This window comes from Rhipicephalus microplus, chromosome X (assembly GCF_043290135.1).
Source record: "Rhipicephalus microplus isolate Deutch F79 chromosome X, USDA_Rmic, whole genome shotgun sequence".
NCBI lineage: Eukaryota > Metazoa > Arthropoda > Arachnida > Ixodida > Ixodidae > Rhipicephalus > Rhipicephalus microplus.
In genome coordinates this window covers 467,782,007-467,801,605 of record NC_134710.1, presented here as the reverse complement: position 1 = coordinate 467,801,605, position 19,599 = coordinate 467,782,007, and the positions used below count along the sequence as shown (strand labels likewise).

At 44.5% G+C, this 19,599-nt stretch overlaps 1 protein-coding gene across 3 annotated transcripts in view; it reads right to left on the bottom strand.

Annotated features, from left to right (window-relative positions):
- Positions 1-7,037: 7,037 nt before the first annotated feature.
- Miga (mitoguardin) overlaps positions 7,038-19,599 on the bottom strand; it is a 109,697-nt gene continuing 97,135 nt past the window's right edge. For all 3 annotated transcript variants that reach the window (XM_075880756.1, XM_075880758.1, XM_075880757.1), the window contains 2 exons: positions 18,808-18,924; positions 7,038-7,470 (listed from right to left, as the gene is read on the bottom strand). In XM_075880756.1, coding sequence (XP_075736871.1) covers positions 7,306-7,470; positions 18,808-18,924 — 282 coding nt within the window. In that variant the 3' untranslated portion in view covers positions 7,038-7,305. The remainder of the gene's footprint in view (positions 7,471-18,807; positions 18,925-19,599) is intronic.

Genomic DNA, 19,599 nt, shown 5'->3' with positions numbered 1-19,599 from the left:
CAGTCTTGGGCAGTAACTAGTTACTAGTAACGCATTACCAGTAACTAGTTACTTTTTTCAGTAACTTGTAACTGTAACTAGTTACTTTTAATTTAGAGGAACTTGTAACTGTAACACTATTACTTTTTTACTGAGTAAATGTAACAGAAAATACAGTAACAGTTACTTTTGTTTTCGTAAAATATTACCCAACAGCCACACTCGTTAGAGGCCGACGTTAAACGCTTTTCATTTTTTCGAACTTTTTTTTTTTACAATATCCTCTCCACCTTTCGACTTTCCACGGCTCCCATCGCAGTTTAAGGGAACAGATCGCTAAAAGGAATATCCTCCCTGCACAAGACTGAGTTCAGACTTTACTTGTATACTACATGTCTACAAGGAAACATGTTTGACAAATATCTGTCTGGCTGGTTTGAAGCGCAGTGTGTCTTGAGGGTATGTTTATTCGTAAAACTACATGTCGTAAATCAGACATGTTGCCACTGCATATCTTGCCAAGTTCATGTGCCCCTCTCCCCGGTTTTTTTTTTGAGGGGGGTTGGGGGGGGGGCAGAATATCTGCAGGGCTTGTGTGCCAGAGGCTCTCAGGTCATCATACCTTCGACGTAATCGCGACAGCGCTCCACGCAGTATTTGTGGAGTACAAGATTCTGTACAAGATATGCGTCGTCATCACGGACAATGGTTCATCTTAGTGAAAGCCTTCAGGTAGGTTAAAAGGCTGCTTCTGTTTTAATCTCATTGTGTACACCGAGGTTGCCTATTTTTATTATCTTATCCTTCCCAAAAAGAAACTAAATTAAGCTGCAATTTGACTTCAGCTGCGTTCATTTTTTATGATCGCAATAAATTAATGAGCCTGGCATACTGCAATCGCTGATCTCACTGACTATGGAGAGTTGCGCGCATGCCCTCAACTGTTTCATACTAAGGAACATTTTGTAACCCTAGAATTTATGACAAACTTCTGCATATCCTTCGGAAATCTAAATAGTCATGTGGTTATTTCGTAGAGTCGGGAATTAAAACACAAATACGTTCTACAGAAATATTGTACAGAGCTCTGAGACTAGAAAAGACGAGAGGCGAATGCAATGCACACACAGCAGAAACTTTACACTTTGTGTCGTCCCTCGTATTTTTAAAAAACCTGGATTTCTGTTTCAATAATGTATTTGCAATTTTCTAAAGCCCATTATAATGCTGTATTACATATTAAGGCTACTGATCATCGGTGCCATGCAATATTTTTTTTTTCTGTTGGAAGCGTACCACAGATGTAAACCGCCCCAAAAATGTGTCGAGTACGAAACTTCCGAGGAAGCTATATTCCAGCTTTGTCTGAGAACATAACCTCCAAATAGATGTTTCGGCCTGTAGTATAGTCCTTGCGAGCTACACAGCTACCAGGTATTTAAGAAGCGCCACGTGCTAACAGAGCAGAAATTCGCATTTGCAGTAGAGCCTACGCTCCGCAAACTTTCGGGTGCATTTATACGTCTGCTTGGGCATAGTCGTCGCGTTTATCTTTATTTGTTAATGGATGTTATCTTTATTTGTTAATGGACCTTCACTCCTTTCTTGCTTTTTCTAACAGTTTTATTGTTAAGGGAGTGCTCTGTCCTGTCCCGTATTCTTTCGTCCAGCTGTTGGTACTTTTATTTCATACTGCTTAGCAAATTAGTCAATCAAATTATATGGATGTTGTATAAAAATGTTGAACCTCCACCAGCTCATTTCCACGCTAACTTATTGCAAATTTCCATTTTTCGGGACACAGGGTCTTTGGAGAAGCTGAGCGGGACCAAGATTTTGTGGCAAATAACATCACGGAAGTACTGCACAGTGGCTCGAACAATGATTCGTCTCAAGATATCCACTTGCCACGGCACTGAAGGTGTGCCGCGCACACGCTAAACCTCGTCGCTTCGGTGGATGCGAAAATGCCGGCAACAATGGGACCTACCGCGAAATGGCGAGGACCGTTTTCTCAAAGCTGAAAACTCTTTGGAGGAAACAAAGCCAGTCTATGCAGGCAGCCGAAGCAATAAAGGCTGCATTGGGAAGGCATCTTTCTGTGCCGAATGCAACGCGATGGAATTCGTTGTTCAACGCCATGAAGTATATAAACGAAGTACCGAAAGGGAGGATGGACGCAACGTTCGACACACTCTCGTTGCCTCGATTGCAGCATGAGGAATCTATGTTCATTGATGAATACTGCAAGGTATGTTTCGATTATTTGTTTAACATGATGCAGTGCATTGACTATATCTTTTATTTTTACAGGCGATGTACGCTGTGGCAAAGGCGCTCGCACCATATGCATTCGTACCACGGATTGTCCGTGGTATGAATGAAAGTGAAATGTTTTCAAAAGGGCCATACATTGTTTCTGTAACCTTTTTCAATACAGGTTTTCTGGAGTTCTAGAGGATGCCGATCTGGCCCTGGCAGCAGCAGTACATCCAAAGTTCAAGCTTTCCTGGATGACTGAAGCACGGAAAGCAGCAACGTTACGAGTTCTTGAGGAAGAGTGTCATGCTCTAGAAGCAATTTTCAATGAAAATGCAGCCGCCAGCGAAGGAACCGACGAAGACAACGTGTTTTTTCAGTTGCCTCAATCCTCCCTTTCATCCTCCGAGGTGCAACAATGGCTCAGCGATCCCGGAACTGACATTAGCAAGCTGGTGAAGTACCCTAAGATTAGGAAGATTTTCATTCAGCGAAATATGGGGATTCCGTCTAGTGCGCCCGCTCAACGGCAAAGGACGCGACATTTTGTCCGTCAAGAGGGGAAAGCTCTCTAATGAAAACTTTGAAAAGCAACTCATTCTAAAGTGTAACGAATTTGCAAGTAAACTTCCTTGTCACGAAGTGTGCATAAACAATAACAACAACAACAACAACAAATAACTGATGTAACAAAGTGAGCCTTACAGAACAATTGATTATAATGGCCGACTTTTAGGGGTTTTTCTTCGTCTAGGGTTTCACAACATGCAACTTTCATTACCTGCATGCCTTCCTACGCCATTATTCATTCAAACCTATCATTTGTTTTGTAATCAATAACTTCTTTTACACAGTAACGGAAAAATAACTATGTTACTTTTTCACTGTAACTGTAACAAGTTACTTTTACAAAATCGGTAACTGTAACTGTAACAGAGTTACTTTTTTGCCTTCAGTAACTGTAACACTGTTACTTTTTACTGGTAACGTGCCCATGACTGATTGTAACTTAGGCAACCTGGCTACCATTCAGTAAGTTCAATGAGCCATGGTTTTGAAACTCTGCATTTTTTTTTCTTTTTAGCATATGTACCTCCATGGAAATTTCAGACAGTCGATGCACATGGAAGGCTACTCTTCTACTGTTTCTCTATCAAACCCTCATCCCACCTCACTAGGGAGGAATCGGCCACCACCTCCTATATGATGACGATCATCATCAATCTATGCCCACTACATGGCAAAGGGTTCTCCAATGTTTTTCTAATGCACCAGCCCGTGTGCTTGCTTTGGCCAAAATATACGAGCAAACTTCTTAATCTCATCTCCCCAGCTAAATTTCTGCCTTATCTTGATATCCAGACTGCTACATTACTGACCAGCGGTTTTCTTGCCTTCTTGTTACATGACCTGCCCATGCCCATTTCTTTTTGATTTAAACTACAGTATAGGCTTGCGCGAATAGTGAACTTCCGGTTCAAAGCAAATAGTGATATAGTCGAACACTTTCGCATTGAATTTGAATAGTATTATCCCACATCATAAAAAAGAGCGTATTTGTCATGACACAAATAACCTGCACAATACTTTTAAAAAAGTACTGAAACAAGGTCAGTGCAATCGCCTTTTTTTTTATTTCAAAGAAAGTGAGAACAATGCTGAATAGTAGCAGGATCTGACTTTCGGTAGAATGCAAGAGACAACCTGCAAAATATGTTTAGTTTGGAAATTTGCAATAGAACTTGCAGCGTACAAGCCCATATAACAAGCTTTTGAACTTTCAAAATGATGAATTGATATGAGAGTAATATGTTTATGTAACCTTGAAGTGGGGCTTTGTGGCTGTGCGAATTTTTCTTGAATAGGTGTTTTCATGGCTTAACACTCCTCACACCTGCCAACATGGCAACAGAGAAATTCGTAAAATTCTCGAGCGTGGGAGGGTGGGGGGACGGGTTACTGACTTTTTAAAAAATTTGTAGCTGTGATGAACTTGCCTTTAGCGACAAGCATAATCATGTTTTGCCGGCATGAACCAAATCGACGCGCTGAATGATTTTTCCTCATTTTTGGCACAAAAAGAAAAAAAAAAAAACATCGCAAGAAACGAGAGGGGGGGGGTAGCCAAATGCAAGCGCCAACATCGGCGTTGTGGTCTCATAATACCTTAGAGTGGCCGAACAACCGAGGGTAGAGTTTCCCACTAAGGTGAGCATCTAAAAGGGAGAGTTTAAATCCTCCCGAAATTATGCGCCATCAAAGCAACTAGCAAAAGAAAAAGAATCGATTTCTGTCAAAACAACTTGCGTATGTCTCCACATGTGAACGAACGGGATGGCGCAGCTAGCTGGCTGTTGCAAAAGCGCAGGGCAAAGCTTTGTCTTTGCTCACTTATAGATTTTTTGGACAGGAACGCCAAAATGCTTTTAGTCTTTTTTACGTCTTTACCGCCTTTAATCTACTGCTGCGTCAGTCACGTGCACTCGGAGCTCGTATCGCTATTGCATCGCCGCGACCGCAGTTTTGTGCACGGCGGTGGCGGCAAACGCTAGTTTTGTTTTCAATCTACGTGCCAAGTCGTTTTATGCTATCTATGATCGCAACTGCCGCGGTTTTGTCCCCAGAGTTTGCGGAAAGCACAGTTGCTTTGACTGGTCGAGCGTTGGCTGCGCGCACACTTTCGGAGTTCTGTCTCGTCGCCATACATAATCGTGTCGAAAGATGACGGTTTCGTCAACAGCGGTTGTGGCAACGACAACCACACGCACTGTTCAAGACAGCGCATGCGCTGGTCGCACGCATACTTCTGAATCTTGGAGCACACTGTTCTCTACCGGCCGTTGTTTGACCGTTTCGGTACTAACGTTCATATCACACGCCGCGATTAGGAAAAGTGTTCGGAACATTCGAATTTTGGCCTAATAGACACAATAATTTGGCTGGGGAATTTTACAAATTTGTATCTGCTTCGGTTTGCATCACTGAGACTCTACTGTACGTTTAGATGAACGCCTCTGAAACCTACACTACTGAAACCTACACGCCTCTGAAACCTACGCCTCTGAAACCTACGCCACTGAACCTACGCCACTGAAACCTACGCCTCTGAAACCTACACGCCTCTGAAAGGCCCTAAACCTACACTTCCCAGCCTATACACACGAGAGTATCGGTGTGTCCCGAAGTCTAAGGTTGTCCGACGTCTCTCACATGACCCATGGTTGTCGACACAAGCACAAACCAGTAAGAGCACGAAGAGTCGTACGAGCCTCTACGATGAAGTTATGTGATAGCACATGAGCAGTGGATGAACTGCTCGCCCTGGAACACGCAGGTCATGTTGCGCCCGACAGCACCGAGGCGACACCTTCAGCTCCCGGTTGCGACGAACCCGGGTGCTCATACGTGGCACCATGACCACAATCTCAGCCCCGGTTGTGCTGGACCCGCTTAGGCACTGAGTCCTCGATCTCCGCCGCTGGAACGGGTCCAGCTGCTTGCCCGGGCTGCTCGCTCGTTCACCACTGGAAGAGCCTGGTCTGGAACATTTGCTCGTCCTTGGGACATGCCAAGCTCGTCCCAGCTGGCCTGGTAGCATCCCTCGGTCGAACGAATTGCCCTCTAGCTAGCGGCTACATTCTCCAGCACATCAAGTCCTCCAGCTCAAGTGCACCCCGTTCCTCTGTCCATGCGCACCTTCGTCGTCTTCGGTTGTTTATTCCACTTCCGATTTAGGCTTTCACTTTCAGTGGCCCCCTTACCACACATGCGAACCAATACACGTCTATTCGTTCATTTCAAATACTGCAAAATTTCCAATAATTTAAATTTGAATCAAAGTGAATTGAAATACTGTAATATTCGTTTGAATACTCGAAGTGTTCAAATATTTGCACAAGCCTACTAAAGTGTCCTTAATATGCATTTGCACCCTGGCCCTCGCTCCTTTCTTCTTGTCCCTTATACCAATCATTAGTTCTAATGTTATAGCAATAATTTTTCTTCTTATGTTCCATTGCATCATCCTCAATTTAGGCCAAACCTTCTTCGTAAGCCTCCAGGTTTCTGCTCCTTATAGCTAAGTACTGGTTAGATGCAGCTGTTATAACTTTCTTTTGAGGCACAATGGTAAACTACCATTCATGGTTTGAGAATACCTGCCTGCCAAATGCACCTCCACTCCAATATTACTTTTATAGTTCTCATCATTCGGTTCTGGTGTCACTACCTGTCTTAAGACATGTCCGTTAACCCCTTCCGGTGCCTTGATACCTAGTGCAAAGCGTTGTTCTCTTCCGAGACTGTTGAACATTAATTTAGTCCCGTAGGACGCTTACAATGACGCTGTGGCGCTAAGTTTCCAAAGGCAGTGGAACCATGGTGCTGGTCAGACTTGTCAGCTGAGCACGCTAATAATCGCTGGTTTGTGGACTCACCTCCATTAATTTAGCAGGCATAAAATGAAATCGGCTTGCACAAAACAAAATAAAATTGTGATCATTGAGACACTTCTTCTTCCTAGAGTGGACAGACTGAGGATGACGATTATGAACTGTATTCACAAAGGGGAAATAAAAGGAGAGTGTAATTAGCAATAGCCCTAGACAAAACGACAACAGCAGATAAGAAAGGCCAAAAATGTCTCATGCCTTCGGACGAAAAGCAACCAGCCAATTGTGATGAGCTGCCATTCACGACCATTTCTGCTACCTAGCACAAATAGTCTTGAATGTGAGGCATCAGAACTATGCAGTGACTCATATACAAGACCCAATGAGTCAGAAAATGCAAAAGCAACATCTTGCAATGACATTTTTATTATTATTATTATTATTATTATTATTATTATTATTATTATTATTATTATTATTATTATTATCCTATGCTTAATGATCACAGGAGGGCAATGAAACTTGCCCGTAGGCCTCTACACATTTAACTACCACTTTTGCGTTAAGCAGGAATGGTCACGGTGTTGAAAGCGACCCTTGGATCGGGTGGAAGAGGCTGGTGCAAGGCTGCCAGACGCGGGAGAACACTTGATGCCACGATAAGAGGCACCAGTCATCAAGGCGGCACCGAGTCCGGCAAGAGGGCTCCAGCCAACGCTTGGCAGAGACGGTCGTAGTGCAGCTGGCTGTTCTGCAGAATGTCTTGCGCCAAGTCGTCCACGCTCGAATAACGGCTGTGGCTTGGGTCAAACATGTCGCACACAAGCGCTTGCACTTCATCCTGTGAGAAAAAAAATGTGGGCCCCAGCCTCAGTTCCTTATTTGCAATGAAGCAGCTATCTTACCTGCAGGCTCGTGTAAATATATGCACTGAAAACAATAGAAAAAGACCACAGTCTCCCCCCCCCCCCCCCCCCGTGCACATGCACGCACACACACATACACTCGCACAGCGGATTTTCTTCCTTTTGCAAATTGAGCTCCAAAGCTAGAAGGCCTTCTCCTGTGTTTAGCTTTGGAAGAGTACGACAGAAGAAATGATAAGCAGGTAGATGAATAAATGACTTGCAACTCATTACAGAAGACATAAATTAGGAAAGAATATTATTCATAACTTGATAAAAAAAACATAATGCATGCGTGCATACAAAAATGCCTTCCGAATCACACATAGCATAATATGAATGCTTGGATCAGTTGGTTCTCACTTAGGAAAGAAAGATAAAACAGTGAAAGTTGTAAGTATGTGCATTTATGTGTGTTCTGTTTTTTTTTTCTTGAACTGTTACATCTTTCCACAGATATACAGTTCAACACGGTTATATCGAACCCACATATATAGAATTTTCGGGTATATCAAACTCGTAAGTTATCCCCTTCAAATGCCTTTGTAAAAGTATAAGAAATTCGCACATTTATGTCGAACGGCATTTTCACCCGGCTTTGAATATATTGAACGCCGCGCGAGCTGGAAGGTGTGCTTCGGCACTCTCCGCGCCCTGCAATCTTTGCGGCAGCCCGGCTCCACACGCAAGTTGGAAGGCGCGTTTGCACTCGCACGCCTGGCGACCTTCGCGCGGCACCATGCCTTCATCAAAACCCGAAACGCATGAAAAAAAGGTAAGGGTGAGAGGGCTCGCACTGCACAATCTCTAACTTGCGGAACGGCTTTTTTTTTCGTTCCTTTTCCTCTCTCTCATGCTTTCTCTGCGTACCCCTCAGCTCGGAGAGCAGGAACTAAGGAGCCGACGTCCTCCGCCTTTAGTTTTTTCTTTGATTTTTTGTTGTTGTTTTGCGAGGTTTCACTCGTGCCTTTTGCTGTTGCCCTCGCAGGTGGCCATCGCCTCGCAAGTGCTTTGCTTCTGTTGTGGCGTTGCCTACGTACCATCGCATGTACAGCATTTTTCTTTTGCATGCATGGTGTGCGAAGCCACTGCGGACTCCTTGAATTGTCGACTTCTCGTGTAGCTATGGCCAGCGTCAAGAAGCGCAAGACCCTTGACTTTGCGACAATGTTTAAGGCTATTCAGCGTGTTGAAGTGGGCGAGAACTGTTAGATCGTCGCAGACGACTTCAGGATACCACGAAGCGCTCTGAGCACCTTGTTGAAAATCAAGGCAGATATCAAGGCAAAGGCTGCGGAGCAGCAAACGTCGAGAGCCTGTCATGTGCGCGCTTCTGCCCAAGGGAATGTAGAACTATGCCTGGCGAATAACATACCGGTGGATGGCCCGATGCTGATGGCCAAGGCCAAATGGTTTGCTGCCGCGCTCAGTGAAACAACTTCACCGACAACACCGGGTAGCTTCACCGATTTAAGCAGCGCTACTACATCGTTGGCAAGCGAAGCTGTTAGCAGCCAGTACATCCAGCTGTGGATGATGAAGGAGTGGCCAGAAATCTCTGCGAAGTTTCCTCCCGAAAAGATCTTCAACTTGGCAAGACATGAAGATGAACACAGTAGTCATCTGCTTCCGCAAAACAGGCTTCGAGACAGCGGACCTTGCGAAAACCAGTGAAGATGACGATGACAAGCACATAGAAGACGCGTTTTGTGAGTTGTCGTCCTGCTTTCCGGCAGCAGTTCCGCACGAAGTGTCTGCGGACGACTTTGTATATGCGGACTGCAATGTCCAGGTTGTTGCGAGCCTCGCTGACGAGGACATAGTAGTTGCGGTTGCAGAGACCCAGGATGCCCAGGCCGACGACTCAAGTGATGAGGAAGATCATCTGGACGATGCACTGCCTACACAAGCGTAGTCTGCCGCTGAAGTAGCGGCAGTGTTCAGCATCATTTGCCGTTGTATCGGCGACATGGAGGGAACTGGACTGTCGCAAGTGGACAGCCTTGATAAGATCTAGACTAGCTCCTTCTGCTTCATTTAAAAAACGAAGAAGCAGGGAAAGATAAGTGATTTTTTTTCATGCAACTAAATCATTCTGTTGCGGCTTGTGTGCGGAATTACTAGGCATTCTTGAATGCACCTATTGTAGGTGATCATCCGTTACAGGTAAGCTTTCGAGGCTTCTATTTTTTTTATATCGAATTTTTCATATATTGAGCTGATTCGCAATCCCCTTCGAGTTCGATATATTCGTGTTTGACAGTAGTAGATTTCTGTCAAATAAAAAAAAAACTGTCTGAAAAGTGAAGCGAGGCGATACCGACACTTTTCACTTGCTTTGCCTCGGTATTTGGTTAATCAGCCTCAAAACTGCTCAGCCGCCAAAGCTTACGGCAGTTACATTATTTCTGGAAAAAACTGGTAAATGTCGCCGCAGTTACGACGACTACTACAATATAGCCAGTCAGACCATCTTGAATAAAAATCTGACATTTGGCAAGTTCCTGCGAAACTATGTGCGAAAATACACTCCACCGTACTCGTAACGCAGAACCAGAGGAACATTGAAACTATTTGTGCCTTTTCATGACTTAATTGCCTTTACTCTACTGCTGAATTAGCCATGTACCTATGGAGCACATATTCACTATGGGCGACTATGACAACAGCGATTACGGTCTCATGCACTGCGGTTGTGGCAAGCAATAAGTTTTTTTTTTTTTTAATTCGTGTGCGCGAACAGCGCATGTACCTTCAGAACTATATCACTGCTATCTAAGATCTTGTACTCCATGGTTTAGTTTGCTCTGCTTGCAGCAAGCAGCATCACTTTGAGCATTAGAGGCACGTGTATCTTCAGAGTTTCGTTGACACTATGCACGACTGCACCGATAACAAGCGCAGTTTTGTCCAGAGCGCTTCTGGAAAACGATAAGCACAGTTTTGGCTCTGTGTGCTCTGACTGTGCGTGCTTCAAGAGCAAACTGCTGTCAGCGGTCGCTCAACAGTTTCAATACAAAAGTTCGCATAACTCGATGCCATGCGAAAAAGTGTTCGAAACATCCGAATTTCGCCATTGGACACAATGGAATTCGGCCGGGAAATTTCACAAATGCTTATCAGACTGAAATTTGTATCATTAATGATTGTATCACTGAGATTCTACTGTAATAACAATTTATAGAGTTCTATGTGCCAAAACCACAATATCATGGCCGGTAATCAGACCTATGTTCTCACAGCTTAGCAGTGAGACACGTTTAACGAATGAACAAAACTGCTATGCAAGCCATATTTATATAGTACCTTCTAAATGAGGGCATGCATGCGGTATACTATAAACACCGTGCAATGGGCTAAATCATCCCATATTATAGAGAATCTTAACATAAGTACTTTTTGTACAGGTTGTACAAATGCCTCAGTGGTCCACAGCATTCTATAAGGTCATTAAAAGTTAATTGGATGAAATGATACAAATGCCTCAGTGGTCCACAGCATTCTATAAGGTCATTAAAAGTTAATTGGATGAAATGATACAATTGTTCTAGCACTAGTTCTTGAAGGCTGTGCACATGTGGATGGAAACACGTGTTGGATATGAGAATAGCTGTGAATATAATTTATGAAATCCATGCACGTGCACTTCGATGTTTCAAATAACAAAAAAGTGAATATAAGAATGAACTGTTTTGGTACAAAACTGTCTCTCTGCAGACCAAAGTACCCATAACACTCTGTGTGTTGCATATAATAAGTTTAGCAATAATCATTAATTGCTCGGTTAATGTCCCAAAACCACGATATGATTATAAGACGTAATGAAGGACTACGGAAATTTTGAACACCTGGGGTCTTTTCACAAGCACCTAAATCTAAGCACGCAGGCCTCAAACATTTTTGCCTCAATCAAAAATGCGGCTTCTGTGGCAGTTATATTCTCTTCTTACGATGACCTGCATGCCAATGTGTCAAATTCACATAGCATCATTCCAAATCACTTAATACTACATTCCAAGAAAAAAAAATTAAGCAATGTGTTGTTTTGTGCGAGTTTCAGTCAATAATTTCAATTACCGTATTTACTCGATTCTACCGCGCCCTCGATTGTAACGCGCACCCGATTTTCACGACGAAAAAAAAAAAAAAAGGCAAGACATCGATTGCAACGCGCACCCATTTTTCTCGTTGACCCGCACGATCACACCACTCGGAAAAACGACTCCTTTCGGGAGCGTCTTCCATTTAAATATGAGGTCCGGGGGAAGCTTGTGCCCATCTGATGTGTAACAGAGCATTGCCGTCACTGTAGTTTTACCGTGGACCGATGTCAGCACGCGAACTTGCTTCGCCCCCTTCTTTTCGACGGTTGTGGTGCCAGGCATGTCGAAGTAAAGAGACATCTGATCACTATTCCCGATTTGCCCAAGCAGGTAGCCGTTGTTGTGCCGCAAGTTTAGGACGAACCTCTGAAAACTGTGAAGGTTTTCATCGTACTCCTCCGAAAACTTTTCGCATATGCCCGTTCACCTTCGGAGGGAAAAGCCTTTCCTCTTCATAAAGTTAGTTAGCCAGCAGCTGCTCGCTTCAAACTGGCTCCACATTAGCCCTTTTTCTAAGGCTAACTGCATAGCCCGCACTTGGAGCAGTTCTGTCGTTACGGGTCGCTGTGCCGCTCGCTGCTGAAGCATATGCTCACCGAGCAGCTCTTCAATTTGCGGAAACCGACCCTGCTGTGGTCCACTGAAGCCTTTGCGTGAAGTGTGGCAGCTTGGGCTAGTTGGTATAGTCAACGCCTCCTCTATTAAGATGCCTGCCGCATGAGAAAAAAAAACAGCTGCCACATTCTTTCCCTCCTTCATTTTAAAATGTTCTCGGTCGCTAGCGTCACTTGTGGCGAACGGTGCAACCACGGAACACTTTGCATAGCCTCCGAAATGGTGGTGTACAGTTGCAGGTCTCGAACAACTCTCGACTGACGTGCCCCTATAGGCTGCAGATAAAAAACGCTTAGCTGGTATCGCCCCCCGCCATAATGATAGTGTCGGTCGCAAGCGCCACCACACGGCGCTTCTTTAAAACTGAAGGCAGGCCAACTCCGCTGGGAGCGCGAGCCATTCCTCAGGCATCTTTCTAGAGGAGGCGTTGGTATAGCATGACGATAGTTATAGCGCGAGAACAAAACGACGACACAGCTCGTGTTTTTCGTGTCCTTCTTGTCTCTGTGTCGTCGTCTTGTTCTCACGCTATAACTATCGCTTTGCGTGAAGCTTTGTTGTCGACAATCTTCTGCTTTTGTTTCCGCCAGTCCCGCACGCACGTTTTGGGAACTACGAACGACCGCGATGCGGCCTGATTTCCGTCCGTTTCTGCACACGCGATGAATTTTCTTTTAAAAGCGGCATCGTGGTGCACTCGAGTTTTTGGAGTCGGCCCTTCCATGCCGTCGACGCTAATGCACTACAAGATGACGAACTCCTCAGCACACGTACGAAGTGCCGCACATGGGAAACACATAGGCAGAAATGGCCGACGCGCCATGCCGACGCACGTAGAGGGCGGCCATTTTAGAAATGCCGATGGCAATAGAATGACCGTATTCATTTTTTTTTTTTCGTACTCGATTCTAACGCGCATGCGATTTATGAACTCGCTTAACCGGAAAAAAGATGCGCGTTAGATTCGAGTAATTACGGTAGCAGGGGGGGGGGGGGGGTCCGAACATGGATTCTCTCCGTGGCTGTATAGTACAGCGTTCAACCACAGAGCAATGCTGACAATTGTAATTTAGTTAGTATGTAATTAAATAGTTAACTTTTTCTGCAGTCCGTCACATTTCATTTTGACATGAAAAGAACGAAAGCATAGGCTCCGAATGTGTGCACAAGTAGTGTTTGGTTGTACTTGTTTCGAGAAAAGAAAAGTAGTACTTTTGACTTTGGTTCTGAAACATGGCACATCGAATGACCCATCAAACGTTGCAGTATTTTCACGAAAGTGATCGATCACAGTCATATGCAGCCCACTGAGGGCCTCAGTGTGCTGCAAATATTTCACGGAACGGCCTGCATACCAAGACGTACCAGAACTACATAAAACTGAAAAGAAACCCTGCAACGCAGAAGGCTGCCACTGCTGTGTTGTTGACGATTGTGCAAGCATCGTGAAAACAGTGTATTACGATTCGAACCATGGAAATCCTGGAAGCACTGCAGTTTCCGGTGATGGGACTTGGTTAACCAGGGGCCACTCATCCCATACTCGTGTGATTGAACTATCCACAAGTTATGTGCTTGGCTTTGTTGTCCAATCAAACTTTTGCTTGGGCTGCCAGCTAGGGCCGAAGGAGGGCAACCGAAGGTATGCGGAGTGGTTACCTGGCGACTGTTACTAAAAGAATGCTTCCAGTAAGCCAAGACAAATGGAGGTGGAGGCCGCACATTTTGTTTGGCCGCTCATTGGAGAGACATGAGCTTCGCTACACAACCATGTTGTGTGATGAAGACAGCCGGGCCTCCAACAGTCTGCAGAAGGCACAGGTATATTGATTGATTTGTGGGGTTTAACGTCCCAAAACCACCATATGATTATGAGAGACGCCGTAGTGGAGGGCTCCGGAAATTTTGACCACCTGGGGTTCTTTAACGTGCACCCAAATCTGAGCACACGGGCCTCGACATTTCCGCCTCCATCGGAAATGCAGCCGCCGCAGCCGGGATTTGAACCCGCGACCTGCGGGTCAGCAGCCGAGTACCTTAACCACTAGACCACCGCGGCGGGGCGCACAGGTATATGGCTTCGTGCCAATAGAAAAAGAGGGCTGTGTCAACCATGTGCATAATCGCATGGGCACAGCTCTTTGAAACCTCCTGCAGAAACAAAGAGACGACAGAAAGCCAAGCCTTGGCGGCAAGGGCAAACTGACAGGTGAGCTGGTCACAGAGCTCACTTTGTATTATGGATGAGCTCTGCAAAGTAACCAAGAAAACATTGAGTCCATGCATAATGCTGTCTGGACAACCTTTTGTCGCGCAGCATCTAGTGATGCAAACTCTCAGCATTCTCATTGCCCAAGTGGTGAAGAGTCATGGTGCAAGCATATCAGGGCTGCTGCCGAGCAGGGGACTCCTCCGAAACATCGTTACAACCTGCCGGAGTATGTTCTCGATGCCCTGCGGCCTGTTTAAGCGCGTCTCTCTGACAAAAGACTCCCGAAGCGTTGTCAGTGAGGCAGAACGCAGAACCCAAACAAGAGCGTGCACTCAATCACCAGGTCACTTGTGTCCGAGAACAAGCACGTGTCGCTTTTCATCGTTGAAGCTGTTGTGGCCAAAGCCATCGCAGGGTTCAACGCTGGCAAAACGGATGCCGCCACACTGAAGGAGCTGCACATGCAGCAGAGGGCTGTGGCTGCTTAAAGATGCTCGGAAAAGGACAGTCGCCGACTAGTGGCATCAGAGAAGAAACATGAGCATGCTGAAAGCTTCAGACATGCCTTAAATAGGAAGTGCAATAATGAGAACGAACTATGATGACTACATTCATGGAGGCTTCTAACAAGGTTAGTACACCAATTCACGCCTCTCCTTGTTAAATATAAATGCTCAGCATACTCTTATTATTTTATCTTTTCTCAAAACATCATTTTTCATCACACCCTAAGCCATTTCCCACAATATCTTTTGACGTAGTGGTCAGATGGAGCAGTGAGCGTTGTGGGCGGTGCTCGGTTGTCGTCTGCTATCAGTTGTGGCCGTGCTCTGGATTGGCGCGAAGCCAGCCGTCCTCGCGCTTAGAAGTTTGTCCGTGGACTGCATGGCCAGGCTTAGATAGAAAGCTTCACAAAGCTGAAATGTAATTAGATCGTGTAAAATACTACCTCATTGGTATTGTTCTTGGTTAAAGAAGCATGACTACTTTTTTTGCGAACGTGTCTTTGTAGCATAGCTATATCGAGAAATATTTTTCTTTGTGGAGGGTGGATTTCTTGTGCAGAAATAAAGATTCTAGCTGCTACAGTGCGTAAGCTGAACAAAGACTTTACAAGTGCCTTTAACTATCATTTGCTGGAATTCATATTGATAAACACAATGTGGAAACATATTGGTGTTTGTAACACATTGCAGTTCTGCAGCTGTACAGATTTCAGCAACAAATACGTGTGGATGTTACCATGACGCACATATGTTTTGAAGTTTCAGGTTATCACCAGGAAAAATGTGCCGTTGTCATTCCCGTAAGCACTCCAGGTACACACTGAGAATGATGCTTGCTGTAAAATTTTATTAGAAAATGGCATCCATTAGTTTCTCAAAATCTGTCAGGGAATGCAAATACTGCTTCTATTAATTAAACTTAGAACTTGTTACTCTACTTTTTAAACCATCAACACTGTTATTTGTATGTTAGACGCTGTATCAGCTCATTCTCTATTACTCCAACATCGAGTGTTGAGCTGGTCTCATGCAAAGCTGCCTCGTAATAAAAGTAGAGATAGCTTCATAAAACCGCAAGCATGATAATTTGCGCCAGTCTTCCCGCCCTACCGACTCAAGTGCGCCGACGGACAGGGGCCAGGAGCTGCTGGATACATACGGGTCCCACAACTAGGAAACTACCCCGTCTAGTGCCTGCGTGCACTACCAACAATGTGGGCCCAATAAATGTTGATTCATCATCATCATTCATGAATTTGTTGTATCTGTTGCATTGGAGAACGAACCGTGCAGTGTGATGTAATGTGCCATTGCTCATATATGGTATTTCGAGCAACATACGCAAGTTTTTAACCATCGATAGTTTAGGCGAAAATTCTTTGAAGGAGCTGCCTTTTAGTACAACAATATCTTATCGTGTGCAGTCATGACGCCATATACGTGCCTTCTGGTCCTAACAGGTCATGAAGGTGGACTCGTCTGTAACTGTTACCTTCTTCCAGTGCTGCTGAGTCCAGCCTGCATGGCGCTGGGCAAACTGAATTCGCTTGGCCTTGTTAGTGGTCCGAACTTTCTGTGCTGCTGTTCAGCTTTTCAGACCTGCCGGATACAGGGGGTATGTCACAGTGCTTTTCGAAGCGTTCAGCCGAAGGTTGGCTTTAATCTCTCGAGCAGAACTCCTAGGGCTGTCCACTACAGCAGCTACGCCGTGGCTTCCGAAGAGCGTCCTTTATCCGTTGGTCGACCTTGTATGCTTGAATACAGCGGTCCACTGTTTTAAGTGGCCTGTGCGTAAATTTTGAAATAGCGCGTTGACTGTAGTTTCATAGCCACAATTCAACAATATGCTGCCTCTCGACATCTGCTACTCGAGCCATTGAAGAATCGCCACAATCAACGCTCGCTGGAAGGTGAATGATTTCGAAGTGCATGATTCTCTATCTGACGAGAAGGTGAACGAAAGACAGCAGTTTGGCTAATGTGTCCGGTCACATTTATCTGATTAAAGATCATTCCCGTCATTTTCCTTTTAGCTCCAAGGAAGGCGACTATTTTCACAGTTTTGCGACATCGGCCGCGCTTCGCGCCGTTCCGGAGCGCGGTGGCAACTGTAGCAGACGACAAATGAGCACCCCCCACAGCGCTAACTGCTCATGCGCCAAACTAGTTGCCGAAGCCGACAGGCGTCGCGCCGAGCAGACGACATGCGTTCTGGTGTTCCCTGTAACAGTGGACTCATCTGTACATTGATTAGTGGAACAAAACCAAAAAAAAAAACAGTAGGCTTGGTGAATATTTGAATGCTTCGAATATTCGTCCGAAAATTACAGTATTCGAATTTGCTTCGATTTGAATTTAAATTATTGAAAATTTCGAAGTATTTGAGATGAACGAATAGGTGTATATTAGCCCGCATATAACTTTTATAAAAGTGGTTTCATTGCAGTAGAGGGGTCCTATGCAGCATTAATGTAATGTATAATGTATTCATTTGTATGCAACCACCTGCAAAAATGGTTTCACGGCGCTAAAAGAGTGCTAAGCCAAAAAAACAACTAATCAGGAAAAAACTGAGTGCCGCAAAGCATCACTTAAAGGTGAACATACTACCCTAACATCGATTCATCATTTTTTAAGCTAAAAAGCTCATTATACAGGCTTATATGTGTGAAGTACAGTAAATTTTAAAGCCAAAATTGTGACATATTTAGAATAATGATTTAATTAGCAACAAAGCTGAGCAACAGTTTCAGATTTATTATGAATATACTTGTTAAGGTCATAACTCTGATGATCTAATGAACTAAAGATAAAATTGTAGTTTTGTTGCACTCCCTGGCCTTCATATAATGCTGTCATATCAAACCTGTAGCAATATTTTATGAGTAAGATGTCAGTAGGCTGGGCACAATGTAATTTTATGTAAGAGTCAATATTTAGAAATCTAAAAGTTATAGCAAAAAACTAACTGCACATTTGTTTTCAGCTGTGAAAAATTCACGTAGCAATTAAAATTTCAGCTGGAATATACTGAAAACAAAAAACAAACAATTTCGGACCAGTATCTCCCCTTAAGCCGCTCACCATGGCAAACTTTTGTTGCTAGTGTTTTTCTTTAATCATTCACTCAACCTCCTTTCCACTCCCTTTTCCTGCAAGCGTTTTGGTTCAGGTATCCTCACTGGAGAGACTGTACACTCTAAATCTAATTTCCTTACCTTTCCTTGAAGACTTGGTTTTTGTGTAAGTGAAAGTCCATCAGAACAGCAATTGCAACTAAACGTAACGGATAGCAAAGCCTCACGTGCTGCCACCTCAGCGCCTTGCCTGCAACTGTGACTCATGTCCCAGTCTCACCAGAAAGCGACAAACTTGAGCAACAGGAGTCTCCATCATGCCGCTTGTTGCCATTATGTGCCAAATTGTTTGCGAGAAATTTACATTTGATTCTTGATTTTCGATGAGTTGATGCATCCCTATTCGGGGTACTGCATAGCAATGCATGAAGAAAAAAATGAAACAAAAAAAGGTTGGCTTTCATTTTTATCGCTGTGCCACAGTACCCCGAATTATAGTCTCATCCCTATCCTACTTTGTTGTAGCGGAAAAAGAGAAAAAAGAGAGAGAGGAAAAAGAGAAGGAAAGAAAAAGAAAGAAAAAGGTTGCCAAATGTGCCATTTCTTTAGTAGTCATTGCCTGCACTAAAATGAGGTGTGTCACATCTGGTTAGCCCTTGAGCAAGCCAGCAGCACTTTAGGACAACCGGACACTGTTGAGCAGTTTCATGAACTGATCAATCGCACTCCTATGAGAGGATGCAGTCAGTAATAGGCATACCTTGAAAAATTCGCACATATCCTTGAGGTCACTGTCTGTGCCCAGAAAGCCCCAGGCAAGCACAGGCACGATCTGTTCCATCAGGGCGTAGTAGTGGGAGAAAAAGCCTTGGGAGAACTGCACACCAAAAACAGGTTATTCTCAAACACAAGGGTTCTATTAAATGAAACCATCTGAAATTGCAAGAGCTGTTCCTAAGCTGAGCATGACACTGGAGGCTCCACTCCCACTAGCAAAGAGTAAAAACGAAAACACAATTTAAATTAGAATTTATTGACTGTAAACCAAACTTGCATGCACATTCCATTACTACCGTATATAGCCGATTATAAGTCGACTACGATTATAAGTAGACCCCTACGCTTGCAACCCCTTCTAGGCAAAAAAAATAAATAAGAAATCACAGCATATCCACGAACTGAATAATGATGAGTGGGACGAAGCGTCCATCAGCCCGTCCGTGCTTCCGTCCGTCCGTTCGTTTTTGCTTCCATCCATCCGCACGGCCATCCATGCATCCATCCACGCATCCATCCGTCTATCTGTAAGTCCGTCCATCTATCTGTCTGTCTGTCTGTTCGTGCATCCATCCATCCGTACATCCGCGCTTCTATCCATGCATCCGTCCGTCTGCTAGTCTCTCTGTCCGTTCGTTCGTTCGTCCATCTAGTGAACACTCCAAGTACCGCCATCTCCCGTCTCGCGTACCCTGTGGCACATACCAGCTCTAAAGCGGGTATGTGCTACTGGTGGCTACGTACTACTACATGCATACAAGGGATGGACAGACCC